General features: G+C 39.4%; 1 protein-coding gene across 4 annotated transcripts in view; it reads left to right on the top strand.

Moving 5' to 3' along the window:
• MTMR1 (myotubularin related protein 1) overlaps positions 1–14,849 on the top strand; it is a 72,766-nt gene that overhangs the window by 21,888 nt on the left and 36,029 nt on the right. For all 4 annotated transcript variants that reach the window (XM_063431969.1, XM_063431970.1, XM_063431968.1 and 1 more), the window contains 2 exons: positions 1,140–1,223; positions 13,565–13,714. In XM_063431969.1, coding sequence (XP_063288039.1) covers positions 1,140–1,223; positions 13,565–13,714 — 234 coding nt within the window. The remainder of the gene's footprint in view (positions 1–1,139; positions 1,224–13,564; positions 13,715–14,849) is intronic.

The raw sequence follows: 14,849 nt of genomic DNA, 5'->3' as shown, positions 1-14,849 counted from the left end.
TCCAGTGGTTCTCTATGGGAAGTATTGAATCCGGTCAATCCAAAATCACTTTCTTAGGGTGAAGTGATGTTTGTGTTTAAACTGTCTCTTTAAGAAACCAAACCACTTAATTTAAGCAGTTATTGGGCATCAGAGCAACTTATAGATCATACTCCTGCAGTCACACTGCCCAATTTTCAGTCATTTAATCAATTTGTGTCTCTTTATGCAGCTGTAGTCACATCTCCCCTGTATGTCATTGACACACCCTGCATGAAAATAATATTTACTTTTAAATCAGATGTTAACTTGCTCAAGAAGTTTTCATCTTCTGCTTTAACCCCTTAAGGACACATGACATGTGTGACATGTCATGATTCCCTTTTATTCCAGAAGTTTGGTCCTTAAGGGGTTAAGTTGAACTCTAATTACACACACAAGGCGACTGCAGGGTCTAGATGGCTATTAATAGAGTAGGAAAAATTTTCAAAATTCGAAATTAAACAGACCGTGCAATAATGGAAGATCAAATATTATATGACTCTTTACAGGAAGTGTTTAGGAAGGCTGTTGCAAGTCACATGCAGCTAGGTGTGACTAGAGCTGCATAAACAAAGCGATTTAACTCCTAAATGACATAGAATTGAGCAATGATCTACACACCAAAACTGCTTCATTAAGCTAAAGTTGTCTTCGTGCCTATAGTGTCCCTTTAAAATGCGAAGTATTCTTCTTTGACCCACTTAATAAACATTTATTTTTTTTTTATTTTTTTTTTGGATATTGGTCATTAACTTGCTATGACTATCTTCATAGCTTCATGGAGTCGGGGATGTAAATATTACTGGCATATGCTGGAGCCATGTTCTTTGTATGCATGAATAGTCACTTGTCTCACTATAAAATTGTAGAGGACCATTTTAATACTGATAGCAGGAGCTGTTTTTTCTTACATTTTAATAGTGATATGCTTTCTTATATTCTAATACTCAGATGATTTCTTAAATGCATCATGTTGTATTGTTTATGCTCTATATTTATATGTGTTTCCCTGACAGCATTGATAAGTTTGATACATGACCTACCACAAGATTTCTGATTGTTTATATATTTAATCTATAACTGGTATTATTTTTTTATTTATTTTTATTTCATTATAGACACTTTTTGCTTTTGCCTATAAAGAAAAATTCTCTGTGAATGGCTGGAAAGTTTATGATCCTGCTGCAGAATACAAAAGACAGGTATGAAAAGAGTTCTGTATTCTGACTTGGAATATTTTTTCTAATGTATTTATCTATGTGTAGATAGAGGGCGGTGGTAAAACATCAGTTATGAAACAAAAAATTAGCTTTTCTCAAATTTAAAAATTGTTTCTTATTCCCTAGTGTTAGGATTTGAGAAAACTGATACAAAATAAGAATAGAATAGAATGTTGGTCTAAGAACAAAAAAAAAATTGATACTCCTAACTTAGATACTGTATACATTGGAGACAAATTGTAACTATTGGTAGAGTCTCTCAAAAGTTGCAGTATCTAATAACAAAGTGCTTAATGATTCGCCAGATATCGCTGAGTAGTTCAGTATAGAGGCTGTTATCTGGTGATTAAATTTCTATCAGAGCAATAAATTAGAACTACAAATATTAGACCACCCAAGTGCAGTATGTGTAAAATATGCAAAAGGATAATTACTTCCCTTCGTATGGTAAGGTATAACAAAAGGATTCCTCTTAGTCCTTAAAATACACAGATACAAAGCAAGATATACCTATACCTAAAAAATACAAAAGAAAATACGCTCATAGGGGATTAACGTTGATACAATAAAGTGCCCCTTATTTATATAACACACTCACAAGATTGAGGTTTTTTACAAGCTCATCAGAATGATGTGGATTCTCTTGGACCCCTCGTTTGTTGAAGGAATAGATATTACATGCAAGAGATAAAAGATGACATAGTGTAATGCTGTTTTGAAAAAGTATAAATTGGCTTTAATGGTTACACTTACAGCATAAAAGTTGTAAAAAGGCCCATCAATACAAATCTGTCGTCCAGACAATGCAGGAAACGAAATCCTTGTAGAGATCTCAGCCAGATAGACAAATATAAAATCAAATAAAATAAAATCAAAGTTCAAATAACTCTACGCGTTTCGTCTGACTTCGCAGACTTCCTCAGGAGTGATGAAGTGCTTCAAATCTTCTGGGTGCTTTGTCCTCCATTTATAAGTCTTCCCGCCGTTGATTCGGATCGAAATCAGCTGTAAATCATCTGTTGTATTTTGGTCCGTGATGTTTTCCCATATATGGAGTTCCGGAGCGTCTCTGTGGAACGCACGTGCGTTCCACCAACCCGGAAACATCCACCTTCATCTCGGCTGGGCGGAAGTCATCGACTTTGCGACGCAATGCGTCTCACTGGAACGCACGTGCGTTCCATCTCACCCCCACGAAGCAGTCATCATAAAATGAAATTGGACAAATACATAATATTAGAAATTTGTTCACATCATTATCATTTTGAGCCAATATAAAAGTATATACTAGGACTCCAGTTATCTTCTAGAATATATTCTTAAGGAGTAAGACACTCATAGCGTTTTTGTGATCTTAAAGTGGTACCAATGTTGAGCACACATAGTAATATCAAGGTTTTTCACATATAATGATTCTATACTTTCTCTTAACATTCTCTTAACATTCCTTGTTCACACTCTATTTTTGGGGAGTATCTTTTGGATGTAAAAAATATCCAAGACTAAATCGAATGGAGCATCACAATCCAAGAATTGGATACACAAAGAGACAAAAAAACAGAGGTAAAAAATAGGATACAGTGACTGGAATAAGTGCACGGTGGAGAAACCAGAGAGAGGGATTCTGGACTACAAAAAATGAATAGATAAAAATAAAAATAAAAATAAAATTAAAAATAAAAATAAATGTTAAAAAGGAGAGTTATAAAAAACAAATTAAATCAAAATCCACATTCAGCCCTAAGGGCTGAAGTGTTTGCAGCTTATGAATCCAGAATCCCTCCCTCTGTCTGAGTTTCATCATAATGTCCCCTCCCCTTACATCCAAAATCACCCGTTCGATAACAACCCAGGATAAATTATGGGTCTTAAAAGCTGGGCATACATTGCAATGTGTGGGGACTGAATGGTTCCTGACCCCCTTCTTAATATTATTTAGATGTTCTAAAAAACGTATTTTAGCCTTGCGTCCTGTTCTCCCCACATATTGGGCTCCGCAACCACAGCTAAGTAGATAGACTACGTTGGTGGATAGGCATGTGGTATGCCCCTTAATCCTGAATTCCTCTCCCGTTGTTGTACTCTTAAAGCCTGAGATATGGCTTGGCATAAATCTACAAGCTTTGCATTTTCCGCATGTATAAAAACCCTTTCTACTGTTCTTTTCCTCCCTATTTTTGTTAGGAGGTTTAAATAGACTAGGTGTCAAGTGGGTTGAAAAATTTCTCCCTTTTCTATAAATCATTTTGGGGATGTCTGGTAATTGACATCTCAAAAATTCGTCCTGTTGTAAAATGGACCAGTGTTTTCTAAAGATTTTATTGATGTGGAATGCTTTCGAGTTGTACTGTGTGTTAAACGAGAACTCAAAGGGATTCTTTTTATTCGATAATCTTTTATTCCTATCCACCAGGAGGTCTCCCCTGTTGACATTTTTAATCTTTTGCACCTCAGCTTGTAATTGATCTTTCTTATAACCCTTTTCTACAAATTTCCTAGTGAGGAACTCTGCCTGCTCTGTATATAGTTTCACGTCTGAACAGTTTCGTCTCAATCTGGTGTACTGGCTTTTTGGAACACCTGCAAGCCACTTGGGATGATGTCCACTATCCGATTGGATGAAACTGTTCATATCCGTAGGCTTGAAGTATGTTTTGGTTCTAATCTCCAGATCTTCGATAAAGATCGTCAAGTCCAGGAAGTCTATAGTAGTGTGGTTAAAGATGGGTGTGAATACCAATGAGAATGTGTTATCGTTCAGATATGAAAAGAAATTTATCAATTGTTCATCAGATCCTTTCCAGATTACAAGGATGTCATCGATGTACCGACGCCAGACATCCTTGTAATCTGGAAAGGATCTGATGAACAATTGATAAATTTCTTTTCATATCTGAACGATAACACATTCTCATTGGTATTCACACCCATCTTTAACCACACTACTATAGACTTCCTGGACTTGACGATCTTTATCGAAGATCTGGAGATTAGAACCAAAACATACTTCAAGCCTACGGATATGAACAGTTTCATCCAATCGGATAGTGGACATCATCCCAAGTGGCTTGCAGGTGTTCCAAAAAGCCAGTACACCAGATTGAGACGAAACTGTTCAGACGTGAAACTATATACAGAGCAGGCAGAGTTCCTCACTAGGAAATTTGTAGAAAAGGGTTATAAGAAAGATCAATTACAAGCTGAGGTGCAAAAGATTAAAAATGTCAACAGGGGAGACCTCCTGGTGGATAGGAATAAAAGATTATCGAATAAAAAGAATCCCTTTGAGTTCTCGTTTAACACACAGTACAACTCGAAAGCATTCCACATCAATAAAATCTTTAGAAAACACTGGTCCATTTTACAACAGGACAAATTTTTGAGATGTCAATTACCAGACATCCCCAAAATGATTTATAGAAAAGGGAGAAATTTTTCAACCCACTTGACACCTAGTCTATTTAAACCTCCTAACAAAAATAGGGAGGAAAAGAACAGTAGAAAGGGTTTTTATACATGCGGAAAATGCAAAGCTTGTAGATTTATGCCAAGCCATATCTCAGGCTTTAAGAGTACAACAACGGGAGAGGAATTCAGGATTAAGGGGCATACCACATGCCTATCCACCAACGTAGTCTATCTACTTAGCTGTGGTTGCGGAGCCCAATATGTGGGGAGAACAGGACGCAAGGCTAAAATACGTTTTTTAGAACATCTAAATAATATTAAGAAGGGGGTCAGGAACCATTCAGTCACACATTGCAATGTATGCCCAGCTTTTAAGACCCATAATTTATCCTGGGTTGTTATCGAACGGGTGATTTTGGATGTAAGGGGAGGGGACATTATGATGAAACTCAGACAGAGGGAGGGATTCTGGATTCATAAGCTGCAAACACTTCAGCCCTTAGGGCTGAATGTGGATTTTGATTTAATTTGTTTTTTATAACTCTCCTTTTTAACATTTATTTTTATTTTTAATTTTATTTTTATTTTTATTTTTATCTATTCATTTTTTGTAGTCCAGAATCCCTCTCTCTGGTTTCTCCACCGTGCACTTATTCCAGTCACTGTATCCTATTTTTTACCTCTGTTTTTTTGTCTCTTTGTGTATCCAATTCTTGGATTGTGATGCTCCATTCGATTTAGTCTTGGATATTTTTTACATCCAAAAGATACTCCCCAAAAATAGAGTGTGAACAAGGAATGTTAAGAGAATGTTAAGAGAAAGTATAGAATCATTATATGTGAAAAACCTTGATATTACTATGTGTGCTCAACATTGGTACCACTTTAAGATCACAAAAACGCTATGAGTGTCTTACTCCTTAAGAATATATTCTAGAAGATAACTGGAGTCCTAGTATATACTTTTATATTGGCTCAAAATGATAATGATGTGAACAAATTTCTAATATTATGTATTTGTCCAATTTCATTTTATGATGACTGCTTCGTGGGGGTGAGATGGAACGCACGTGCGTTCCAGTGAGACGCATTGCGTCGCAAAGTCGATGACTTCCGCCCAGCCGAGATGAAGGTGGATGTTTCCGGGTTGGTGGAACGCACGTGCGTTCCACAGAGACGCTCCGGAACTCCATATATGGGAAAACATCACGGACCAAAATACAACAGATAATTTACAGCTGATTTCGATCCGAATCAACGGCGGGAAGACTTATAAATGGAGGACAAAGCACCCAGAAGATTTGAAGCACTTCATCACTCCTGAGGAAGTCTGCGAAGTCAGACGAAACGCGTAGAGTTATTTGAACTTTGATTTTATTTTATTTGATTTTATATTTGTCTATCTGGCTGAGATCTCTACAAGGATTTCGTTTCCTGCATTGTCTGGACGACAGATTTGTATTGATGGGCCTTTTTACAACTTTTATGCTGTAAGTGTAACCATTAAAGCCAATTTATACTTTTTCAAAACAGCATTACACTATGTCATCTTTTATCTCTTGCATGTAATATCTATTCCTTCAACAAACGAGGGGTCCAAGAGAATCCACATCATTCTGATGAGCTTGTAAAAAACCTCAATCTTGTGAGTGTGTTATATAAATAAGGGGCACTTTATTGTATCAACGTTAATCCCCTATGAGCGTATTTTCTTTTGTATTTTTTAGGTATAGGTATATCTTGCTTTGTATCAATAAATTAGAACAAAATAAAATAATAGTGATACATTTTTATTCTTTAGTTTTGTAGTGCACATGCATGATACAGACAGGCTTGAGGTGCCCCAAAAGCAATCCTCAGGCGTTTCCCACGTTTAAACATGCGGGGTGTATGATTAACTGGCACAATTTTTTATATTTTATCAGGCTTAAATAACGTAACGGTAACGTGACCGTAGCATTAATTAGTTAAGGCATCGATTAGAGCGTAAGTATATATGTTATGCAGGGTTGGTTCATGCGTTAACCATGTTAGTTTCAATATAGATGGTACAGGTAATGCAGTATATGTGATGCAGTAAACAGTTCGCCTACACTGTAAGACATGCTAGGGTAGAGTCGCTCATTATATTAGTTGTTCTAATAAGTTTTGTATTTTATATATCATGCAATAAACAGTTGTCGATTCGCAATGCCTCATTTTTACTTATAGTTAGAGTAGAAACAAGCTAGGCTATGGCATATGGTAGGTGGGTATACGTATAAAAGTTAATACACATAGATTAACAGTAGTTTCCTACTAGCTAATAAACATCACTATTACCCTAAGCATCTCAATTATCGTTGCGTTGTGTGAATGCTGGCTGGGAGATACAAACAACATCAGTAACTAGGCATGTTAGTAACTAACATTTCTAGTGATATTCAGAGTTAACTGTAAGAGTAATACGCTGAATAAAGCCCTCCAGGAAGGCAGATGCTTGCTAGTACAAGGGCTATCTAGACATGCAGGGAGCCGGGATCACACAGGAGTTCACTCCCAGAGCTGCGTTGGATCCATGGGTCAGTACCATGTGCTATGAGTGGGTCTTGCGTCCCAAGTCCGTGAGGTCTTGTATGAAATGCTGGGTCATGGTCCTGCAATGGTCCCCGCTGATCCGCTCATGCGAACAGTGACCGGAGGCAGAAGTCTCCTATCTCGTGGGTAGGGGTCCCGTGAGGGGGCTGCTGCGGTTCGCTCATGTGTTGCATGGTCACTCTCCAGCTGTTCCCCCCCAGTGTCAGCTTGGGGTTGGTAATTGCTGCTATTGCAGTCGTTCACACTGACCTCCTGGGGGGCATCGAGCCTCCTCTCAGGTACTGCGGTCGCTCTGCTCCGTCGTGCAGTTTATGCGCCGGCCATCTTAGCTTGTGCCATGCGGGCCCAGACTGGTCTCGCCGTTGTCCAGCTCCCTGGAGTGTGCTCTGCCTCCCCGGTGGGGGGGCCGGGATAACCCCCACCGGCCCACCGGGGGGGCTGGGGGGGGAACGGGGCCTTTGATGAGCCAGAGGGAGGCACAGCCGGACCAAGCACGGGAGATCGGCCGTTTCTCCTGCCAGAGCCTCACAGCAGGCCCAAACTCAGCGGCCCATACAGTGTCGTCGGCAGTCGGACAGGAGCTGACTTTGCACATGCAGATGTCGCTTGGGTCCCCCTGCCAGTTGGCATCTGTTTGGTATGATTTCCAGGGGGAACTAGGCATATTTAGCCAGTTTAGCAAGGGTTCGTGGAGGAGCTGATGTGCTCCATGTCCTTCCAGCTCGGCGGCCAGGCCCCGCCACCCGTGATAAATTTTAAGGTTTGAAGAGTATGGGATGTCACGAACGCACCCTACTCAAAGAGTGTGCGTGGCGTAGTTGTGTTGGCAAAGGGGTTAAAGTTCACTATTTATCTGCACTAGACCGGAAATAATGACAAAATCCCTCTTAACACCACCCACACTTAAATATAATAATATAACTATTACTATTTTTTTTTTTTTTCAATTCTTTATTTTTGACGTGCAAATACATGGTACAAGCAGGCGAGAGGTGCCCCAATAGCAGTCCTCAGGCTTTTCCACGTGGAACATGTGGGGTACATGAATATCAAGCACATTTTTTATATTATCAGGCGTAAACAATTGGATTTAAACATAGATTGAAGGTATATGAACGTTAGATCGTTGCAAAAGCCATGCTAGAAGCCACCCAATTGGTGTATTGATGTGTCATTAGTTTAACAAAAAGCATTCCATTTTAGTATTATCAACATATTGGTCTAATCACAATGCTGTATCACACCCATTCGTGGCATTAGATATTATTGCACATTTCAAACACTTATGCAAAAGGTGACATTGGTAGGTATCAACACAAACATTCTATAAAATTCTATATTCAAGTTATCAGACGGTGTGCAATTCGTTGAAACAATAGTCGAGGATCATTAGAGTAAACATTTAGGCAATGCGTGTAAACAGAGAGGTATGTTTAGTCTAGCATATTTTCAGAAAATTAGAGTATATAACGAGCATTAGGAACTTTTAATGTTTAGGCATATGCATAACATAGCGTGACCTCTCTTCACTTAAACATAAAATTAAGATGCTGTGACAAGAGCTATGTAACCTTTGAGTAAAGAACCACTGGTGTACAAGAGTAACCTTACGTGAACATGTCAATGTATGGCAGGGGGTCATTACTCTTCATGGGGTTGCGAAAGAGATGGCTCTATGCTAGGGCAAAAAAAAAAAAAAGAAACATTCAGTTCTAACCCCTTCAGGCCTGTGCTAGCACCCGGAGTAGCTGGGCTTGGCTCTCGTGGGGTTGTGCAGCTAATGATTCAGCCAATGCCTAATGTTGGGAAGTACCGGTCAGTGACAACATGAGTCCATGCTTCGGGGCTTACTGGTATGATGTCGCCATATCGGGAGCCCGCTCCGGTGGCGCCTTGAGGGGAGTGCAGTCGCTCCGACATTTGTGTTGTAGCGTCGCCCGCAGGGATCCGGTTCATGCTGCGCTGTGTATTCTTGGTCTGGTCTGGAGGGTCCCCTGCGTGTGCCGTTTGTAGCATGGTCGCGGGTTTAAGTGATGGGGAGCAGTGGCGTGTTCCTACGGGGCCCAGCGCCCCTTCCCGCCTTGGAGACTTCAGGTACCTGCGTTGCCGGATGGCCGCTTTGGAGGCTCTGGGTAAACGCCTGTACTGCCTGCGTCGTGCTGTTGGCCTGATCCAAGCGGCCACCATTAACTCTGCTTGGTGGTAGGTAGCACCTTGATTGTGCAGTGCCTCCCAGAATTTGTTGCATAGCCAGTCAAATGTCCTTTTAGGCGGTGCGGGCGGTTTATTAGGTGCCCGGTTTTCGTGGTATCTGCGCTAGGCAGCCATCTTGGAAGTGCCTTGGTGTCCTGTTTCCCCTGCGTATCGTGGGGTGGGCTCTCCTGTTTTTTGCTGAGGTCGGTGCTTCCAGTGGGGACCGGGATAACCCCCACCGGTCCATAGGGGGGGGGGGGGAGCAAGCTGTATTAGCGTCGCTTGAAAGCTCCGGCGCCGAGGGGAGCGGCCGCCTCCCCCCGGCCCCAGCCTCAGTAGGCCTCATGCCGATGTCCGCTTTCCCGGCTCCGACAGGTCCCGGGGTCGCAACCGTCGTTTCAGCGGTGCACCCCCGACGTGGGTGGTGCACCTTCAAGGGGCTTTGGGCCATGTAGTCTCCGCTTTTCCCCAATTTGCGGCTCCGGCCACCGGGAGCTCGTGGCAGGCACGTCTACTCGGCTCCGTGTCCAGGCTCCGCCCCCTCAATGAATTTATTTTTAATTGCTTTCTTTAACCTGCACTAATTAGGCACACATTATTATTGCAAAAACTTACAGCCAGCCCTTGCGCGATGCAACCACACTTAATTAAATATAATAATATAACTATTACTATTTTAACGCTGCCGCCACCACACAGACCATTTATAAATGGTCCCCCAGGTAAATTAAGAATAAAAACCTACCAAATATTACTTAGCAGAATATCTATGTAATTGCAAAATACTAATTGGTATCTTCAGGTAACGTGATTCTTAACCAGACAAAGGCAGAACTTAATAAACTAATATTTATTATGAGAAAAAAATAGTCGCAGTGCATACAAAAATATATGATAAATGATTTACACCAGCAACAGATAAAAACAAAAAGGATACAATAACAGAATTCCTAATTACTCACTTAGGTTTTCAAAGTAAAACTTCTGCCCAGGGGGTCTCTGGCAAGGAAGGATAAGGGTGACTCACTCAAAATTAGATCTTGGCTCCAAGCAAGTACACTCACACCCCTAGAAATCATTGGATATATACCTTGTGGATTATCAAGTCTTGCACAGGGGTGGAGTTAAGGTGTACCTATAGAAATAATAAGTGACCACCTCCTTTGTTCAAGACCATGTCAATCCAAATGGAAACATTTGGCTCTATCTTCTCTTATGTACATACCACAGAAATAATAATAATAATTGCATCTACGAATTTGTTATAAATTTCCCATTCCATAGACATGTCACACGCCCCACCCGCGATCCAATAGGACGGACATCACAATTCCTTCCCCTATAGTCAAGTCAGGCCACTCATGTTTGGGCTTGTTTATATAACAAAATGAGGCTTAATTATTATTCTGTGGGGTAAATATGAATGTTTCTCTTTGGATATAATACTGGAATAATAGTTTTTGCACCGGGCCCCATGGTTTCTAGTTATGCATCTGCCTACAAACCTTAGAATTTATCACTATTATTTTTATTTTTTTCTAGTTTATTGATCTTATAGAGATCTAATCACCAGATAACAACCTCTATACTGAACTTCTCAGCAATATCTGGTGAATCATTGAGCACTTTATTAGATACTGCAACTTTTGAGAGACTCTACCAATAGTTACAATTTGTCTCCAATATATACAGTATCTAAGTTAGAAGTATCAATTTGTTTTTTGTTCTTAGACTAACGTTCTATGTTCAGTATTGTTATTTTTTTTTTGTTCTGTTTTTGAGTATATACTCTTTATTTTGTATCCGTGTTTTCAAATCCCAACACTGGTAAATGAGAAACAATTTTTAAATTTGAGAAATAAAAGTTAATTTTTAGTTTCATAACTGATGTTTCACCACCACCCTCTATCTATTTAATAGAAGGCTAAAACCCCTTCTTCTTGAGTGGTGACACATTTCCACAAAATACTACTACCAGCTTATTAATGACAGATGGGAAACATCTCTTCTTGTATTTATTTCTCTATTTAGCTTTTTACATTCCATGTAAATTACATTGTTATAAAACATTAGAAATATGAATATTTTATTGGTAATATTTGGACTCTAAGCTACATGTGTTGCAATGTCCAGCAGAAGAAAAAAAACTTCTGAAAGTCTGTATATTAATATACACCTGGGGTGCTCAAAAGGTAGATCCCCAAATGTTTTAAAACTACAGCATCCATGATACTTTGTCGTTCTAAATGCATATTAAAGGCATGCAAAACATCAAGCAAGTTGTAGTTCTAACAACATCTGGGATCGACCTTTTGGACACCCTTGATATACACTGATCAAGGAAAATGCTATGGTGCAATTTTCTAAAGTGTAAACTGCCATCTATGCTTTCTACTATTCAAGGGTCTATGCTTGTATTACAATTTGTTTGCCTCTGTTCCCAAATGATAGTTGGTGCATCCATCATTGCATGGTGTGCAAGTCGCATGCTGTGCATTATGGGATACTTGGCCGTATTTGGAGTGGTTTGGCTGCACCTGCATCTCTCCTATCCCTAATGGAATAGGATGTGATCCTGAGCCAGGGCTATCCTAATACATGGATTTTTTGGGGGGCAGTTTCACCCACACATGTATACCTACCTAAATGTGACCTTCTCATTGGTAAGTGATGTGAGTAGCAGGTTGGTTTCAAGGTTTTAAACCTGCTCTGCTAATTGGCACACTTCTTATATAAGCAAGTATTGCATCTGAGAATATTATCTACATTGATTTTTTTTTTTCCAATACCAAACCGTGACACGGGCATCTTTAATATCTCTTTAATTGTATCAAATTTTATCCCAGATTTGTATGTGGTCCATGTTATTTTCTATTGGAGAGTATTATAAATTGACTTTTCAGTTTAAATTCTTTACATACCACTTTCAAAGCATTTGTTTGTGGCTTTATTTATTTTTATACTTTTAACCCCAGAGATAAAGGGATGTGCAAAGCAGCATAACTGCTACAGCTCACTGTAGTGATTAGGATGCCCTAGGGTGACCATTTGATGTCCCTTGGTTTAATATGATACCTTTAAGAAAGTATTTGCCAAAAAATCAGGACTTTTCTTGGCGCTCAATGATTTCAACAATATTGGCGGCATTGGTACTGTGCAATTGGACCTTCTTCATATCCATTGTCCATTTCATCCAAACTAGACAACTTTGATTAGTTGAGATGTTTAACCCTTTCTCGGCTAGTCAGTGCAACCCAGGTTAGGGAAACCAGACATTGAAAATTTTTAATTCTGTGTTCTTTCATGAACACATTAAATGAGATACATTTATCTATTTTTTTCATGTTGATTAAGGTAATAAATAATTTTATACAAGTTCCTAAATCTTACTGTTATCCACACGCATCTTCATAATTAAGTATTAATGTGTCTTATCATGATAATGTCTTATCATGATAATTTGTGACAATTAGCATTATCATCGTGTGTTGATTTGGTTTAGTACGGATGATCAGGGCTTGATATGCCTGCGTTTTAGAACCAACCCCAATATTTTAAACCCCTTAAGGACACATGACATGTGTGACATGTCATGATTCCCTTTTATTCCAGAAGTTTGGTCCTTAAGGGGTTAAACCGTTCATATGCAGCATCAAGTTCATTTTAGTGGAGGGTTTATATAATGTATATTGACTGAGCTGTATAATGGAAAGTAATGTTGTTGTTTTTTTTTTTTTTTTTTTATCACATTACGGTTTATAATCCTTTGCTGAATTATTCCTACTCCACAAAATTGGCCTAAATCCAGTTACCATTGCTTTAGGCCTTGCCCCCATAGCATATGTTGCTTGTCAATTCTAGTGGTTTTACATTTTTGCATCTAAAGTGTTTTCGAATGCCCTCTGGTGTTGCTGTGTAGTTAGTTGTTGGAGAAAATGATAATTTTAATTCTATTCACTTTCTCATGTAAATAATATACATTTTACATGGTTGTCTCACCCTCTCAAATTGCTCTGTAATACACTCCCGGAACATATTGCTTCCCAGTAAATGTTTACTCTCATTACCTTCGCCTTACATACTGTTACTACAGTCTAAATATCTTTTATTCAGAAATGTATTGAATTTGTTTATTTCATACTCAGGGTTTGCCAAACGAGAGCTGGAAGATAACAAAGATTAACAGTACGTATGAATTGTGTGATACATATCCAGCTGTCTTCGTGGTTCCCACCAGTGTAGCGGATGATGACCTTGCCAGAGTCGCAGCTTTTAGATCAAAAGGACGTATTCCAGTAAGTAGCTGTCCTTTTAAAAAAAAAAAAAAAAAAATGATCAATAACGGTAAGTATTAAAGGGACTATATAGTCACCAGAACAACTAAAGCCTTTTGCATTTTGTTTCTGGTGAGTATAATCATTTCCTTCAGGCTTTTTGCGGTCTTTTCAGAGAAAATGCAAATGCAATCCTCTGTCCACTTCTTAGATGGCTGCTAGAGGTGCTTCCTGGGGCAGTTCTGCACAGTGACCAGCACTGCCATTCAGTGTCTCCACCTTCTGCATCGAGACCCTGAACTTTCCTCATAGAGTTGCATTGATTCAATTAATCTTTGAGGAGATGCTGATTGGCCAGGGCTGTGTTTGACTTGTGCTGGCTCAACCCCTGATCTGCCTCCTTGGCAGTCTAAGCCAATCCTATGCATTGTGATTGGCTCAGACCACCACTTCTGATGATGTCAGCAGACAGGGGCAGAGGTAGCAGCTGTAGACTTGAATACAAGTAAGATTTTATTATATTTATGGGTCAGGTGGGCTAGACTGTGGTTTTAACACTATAGGGTCAGGAATACATGTTTGTGTTCCTGACCCTATAGTGTTCCAATGTAAGCAAAGCCTGGGAACTCCACTTCCAAACTCCAAGATGGATGCACATATGAACCTAATTTCTATACGTAGTATTTAAAGGAAATTAACAGTTACACTGCCTTGACAATTATCCTTGTATCCTAAAAATATCTTATGAACGATGCATAGCGTCAAAGCATGTCTTACGGGAAAATAATGCATTTTTTTTTTAAAATTTTGGAGACATTATTATTTTTTCGTTTTAACTAATTGACTTTGTTTTGCAATTTGCGATGTGTCCAGAAACCCTCAACAGCATTAGTTTCCCATAATACACCATTTAATGTTTGGGCAGAACCAGTATATACTTGTCCTAGCCTGCTTAAAGGACCACTCTAGGCACCCAGACCACTTCAGCTTAATGAAGTGGTCTGGGTGCCAGGTCCAGCTAGGGTTAACTAATTGTTTTATAAACATAGCAGTTTCAGAGAAACTGCTATGTTTATCAATTAGTTAAGCCTTCCCCTTTTTCCTCTAGTGGCTGTCTCACTGACAGCCGCTAGAGGCGCTTGCGTGATTCTCACTG

The sequence above is a fragment of the Pelobates fuscus genome, chromosome 9 (genome assembly GCF_036172605.1).
Source record: "Pelobates fuscus isolate aPelFus1 chromosome 9, aPelFus1.pri, whole genome shotgun sequence".
Taxonomy (NCBI): domain Eukaryota; kingdom Metazoa; phylum Chordata; class Amphibia; order Anura; family Pelobatidae; genus Pelobates; species Pelobates fuscus.
This window is presented reverse-complemented; position numbering and strand designations above follow the sequence as displayed.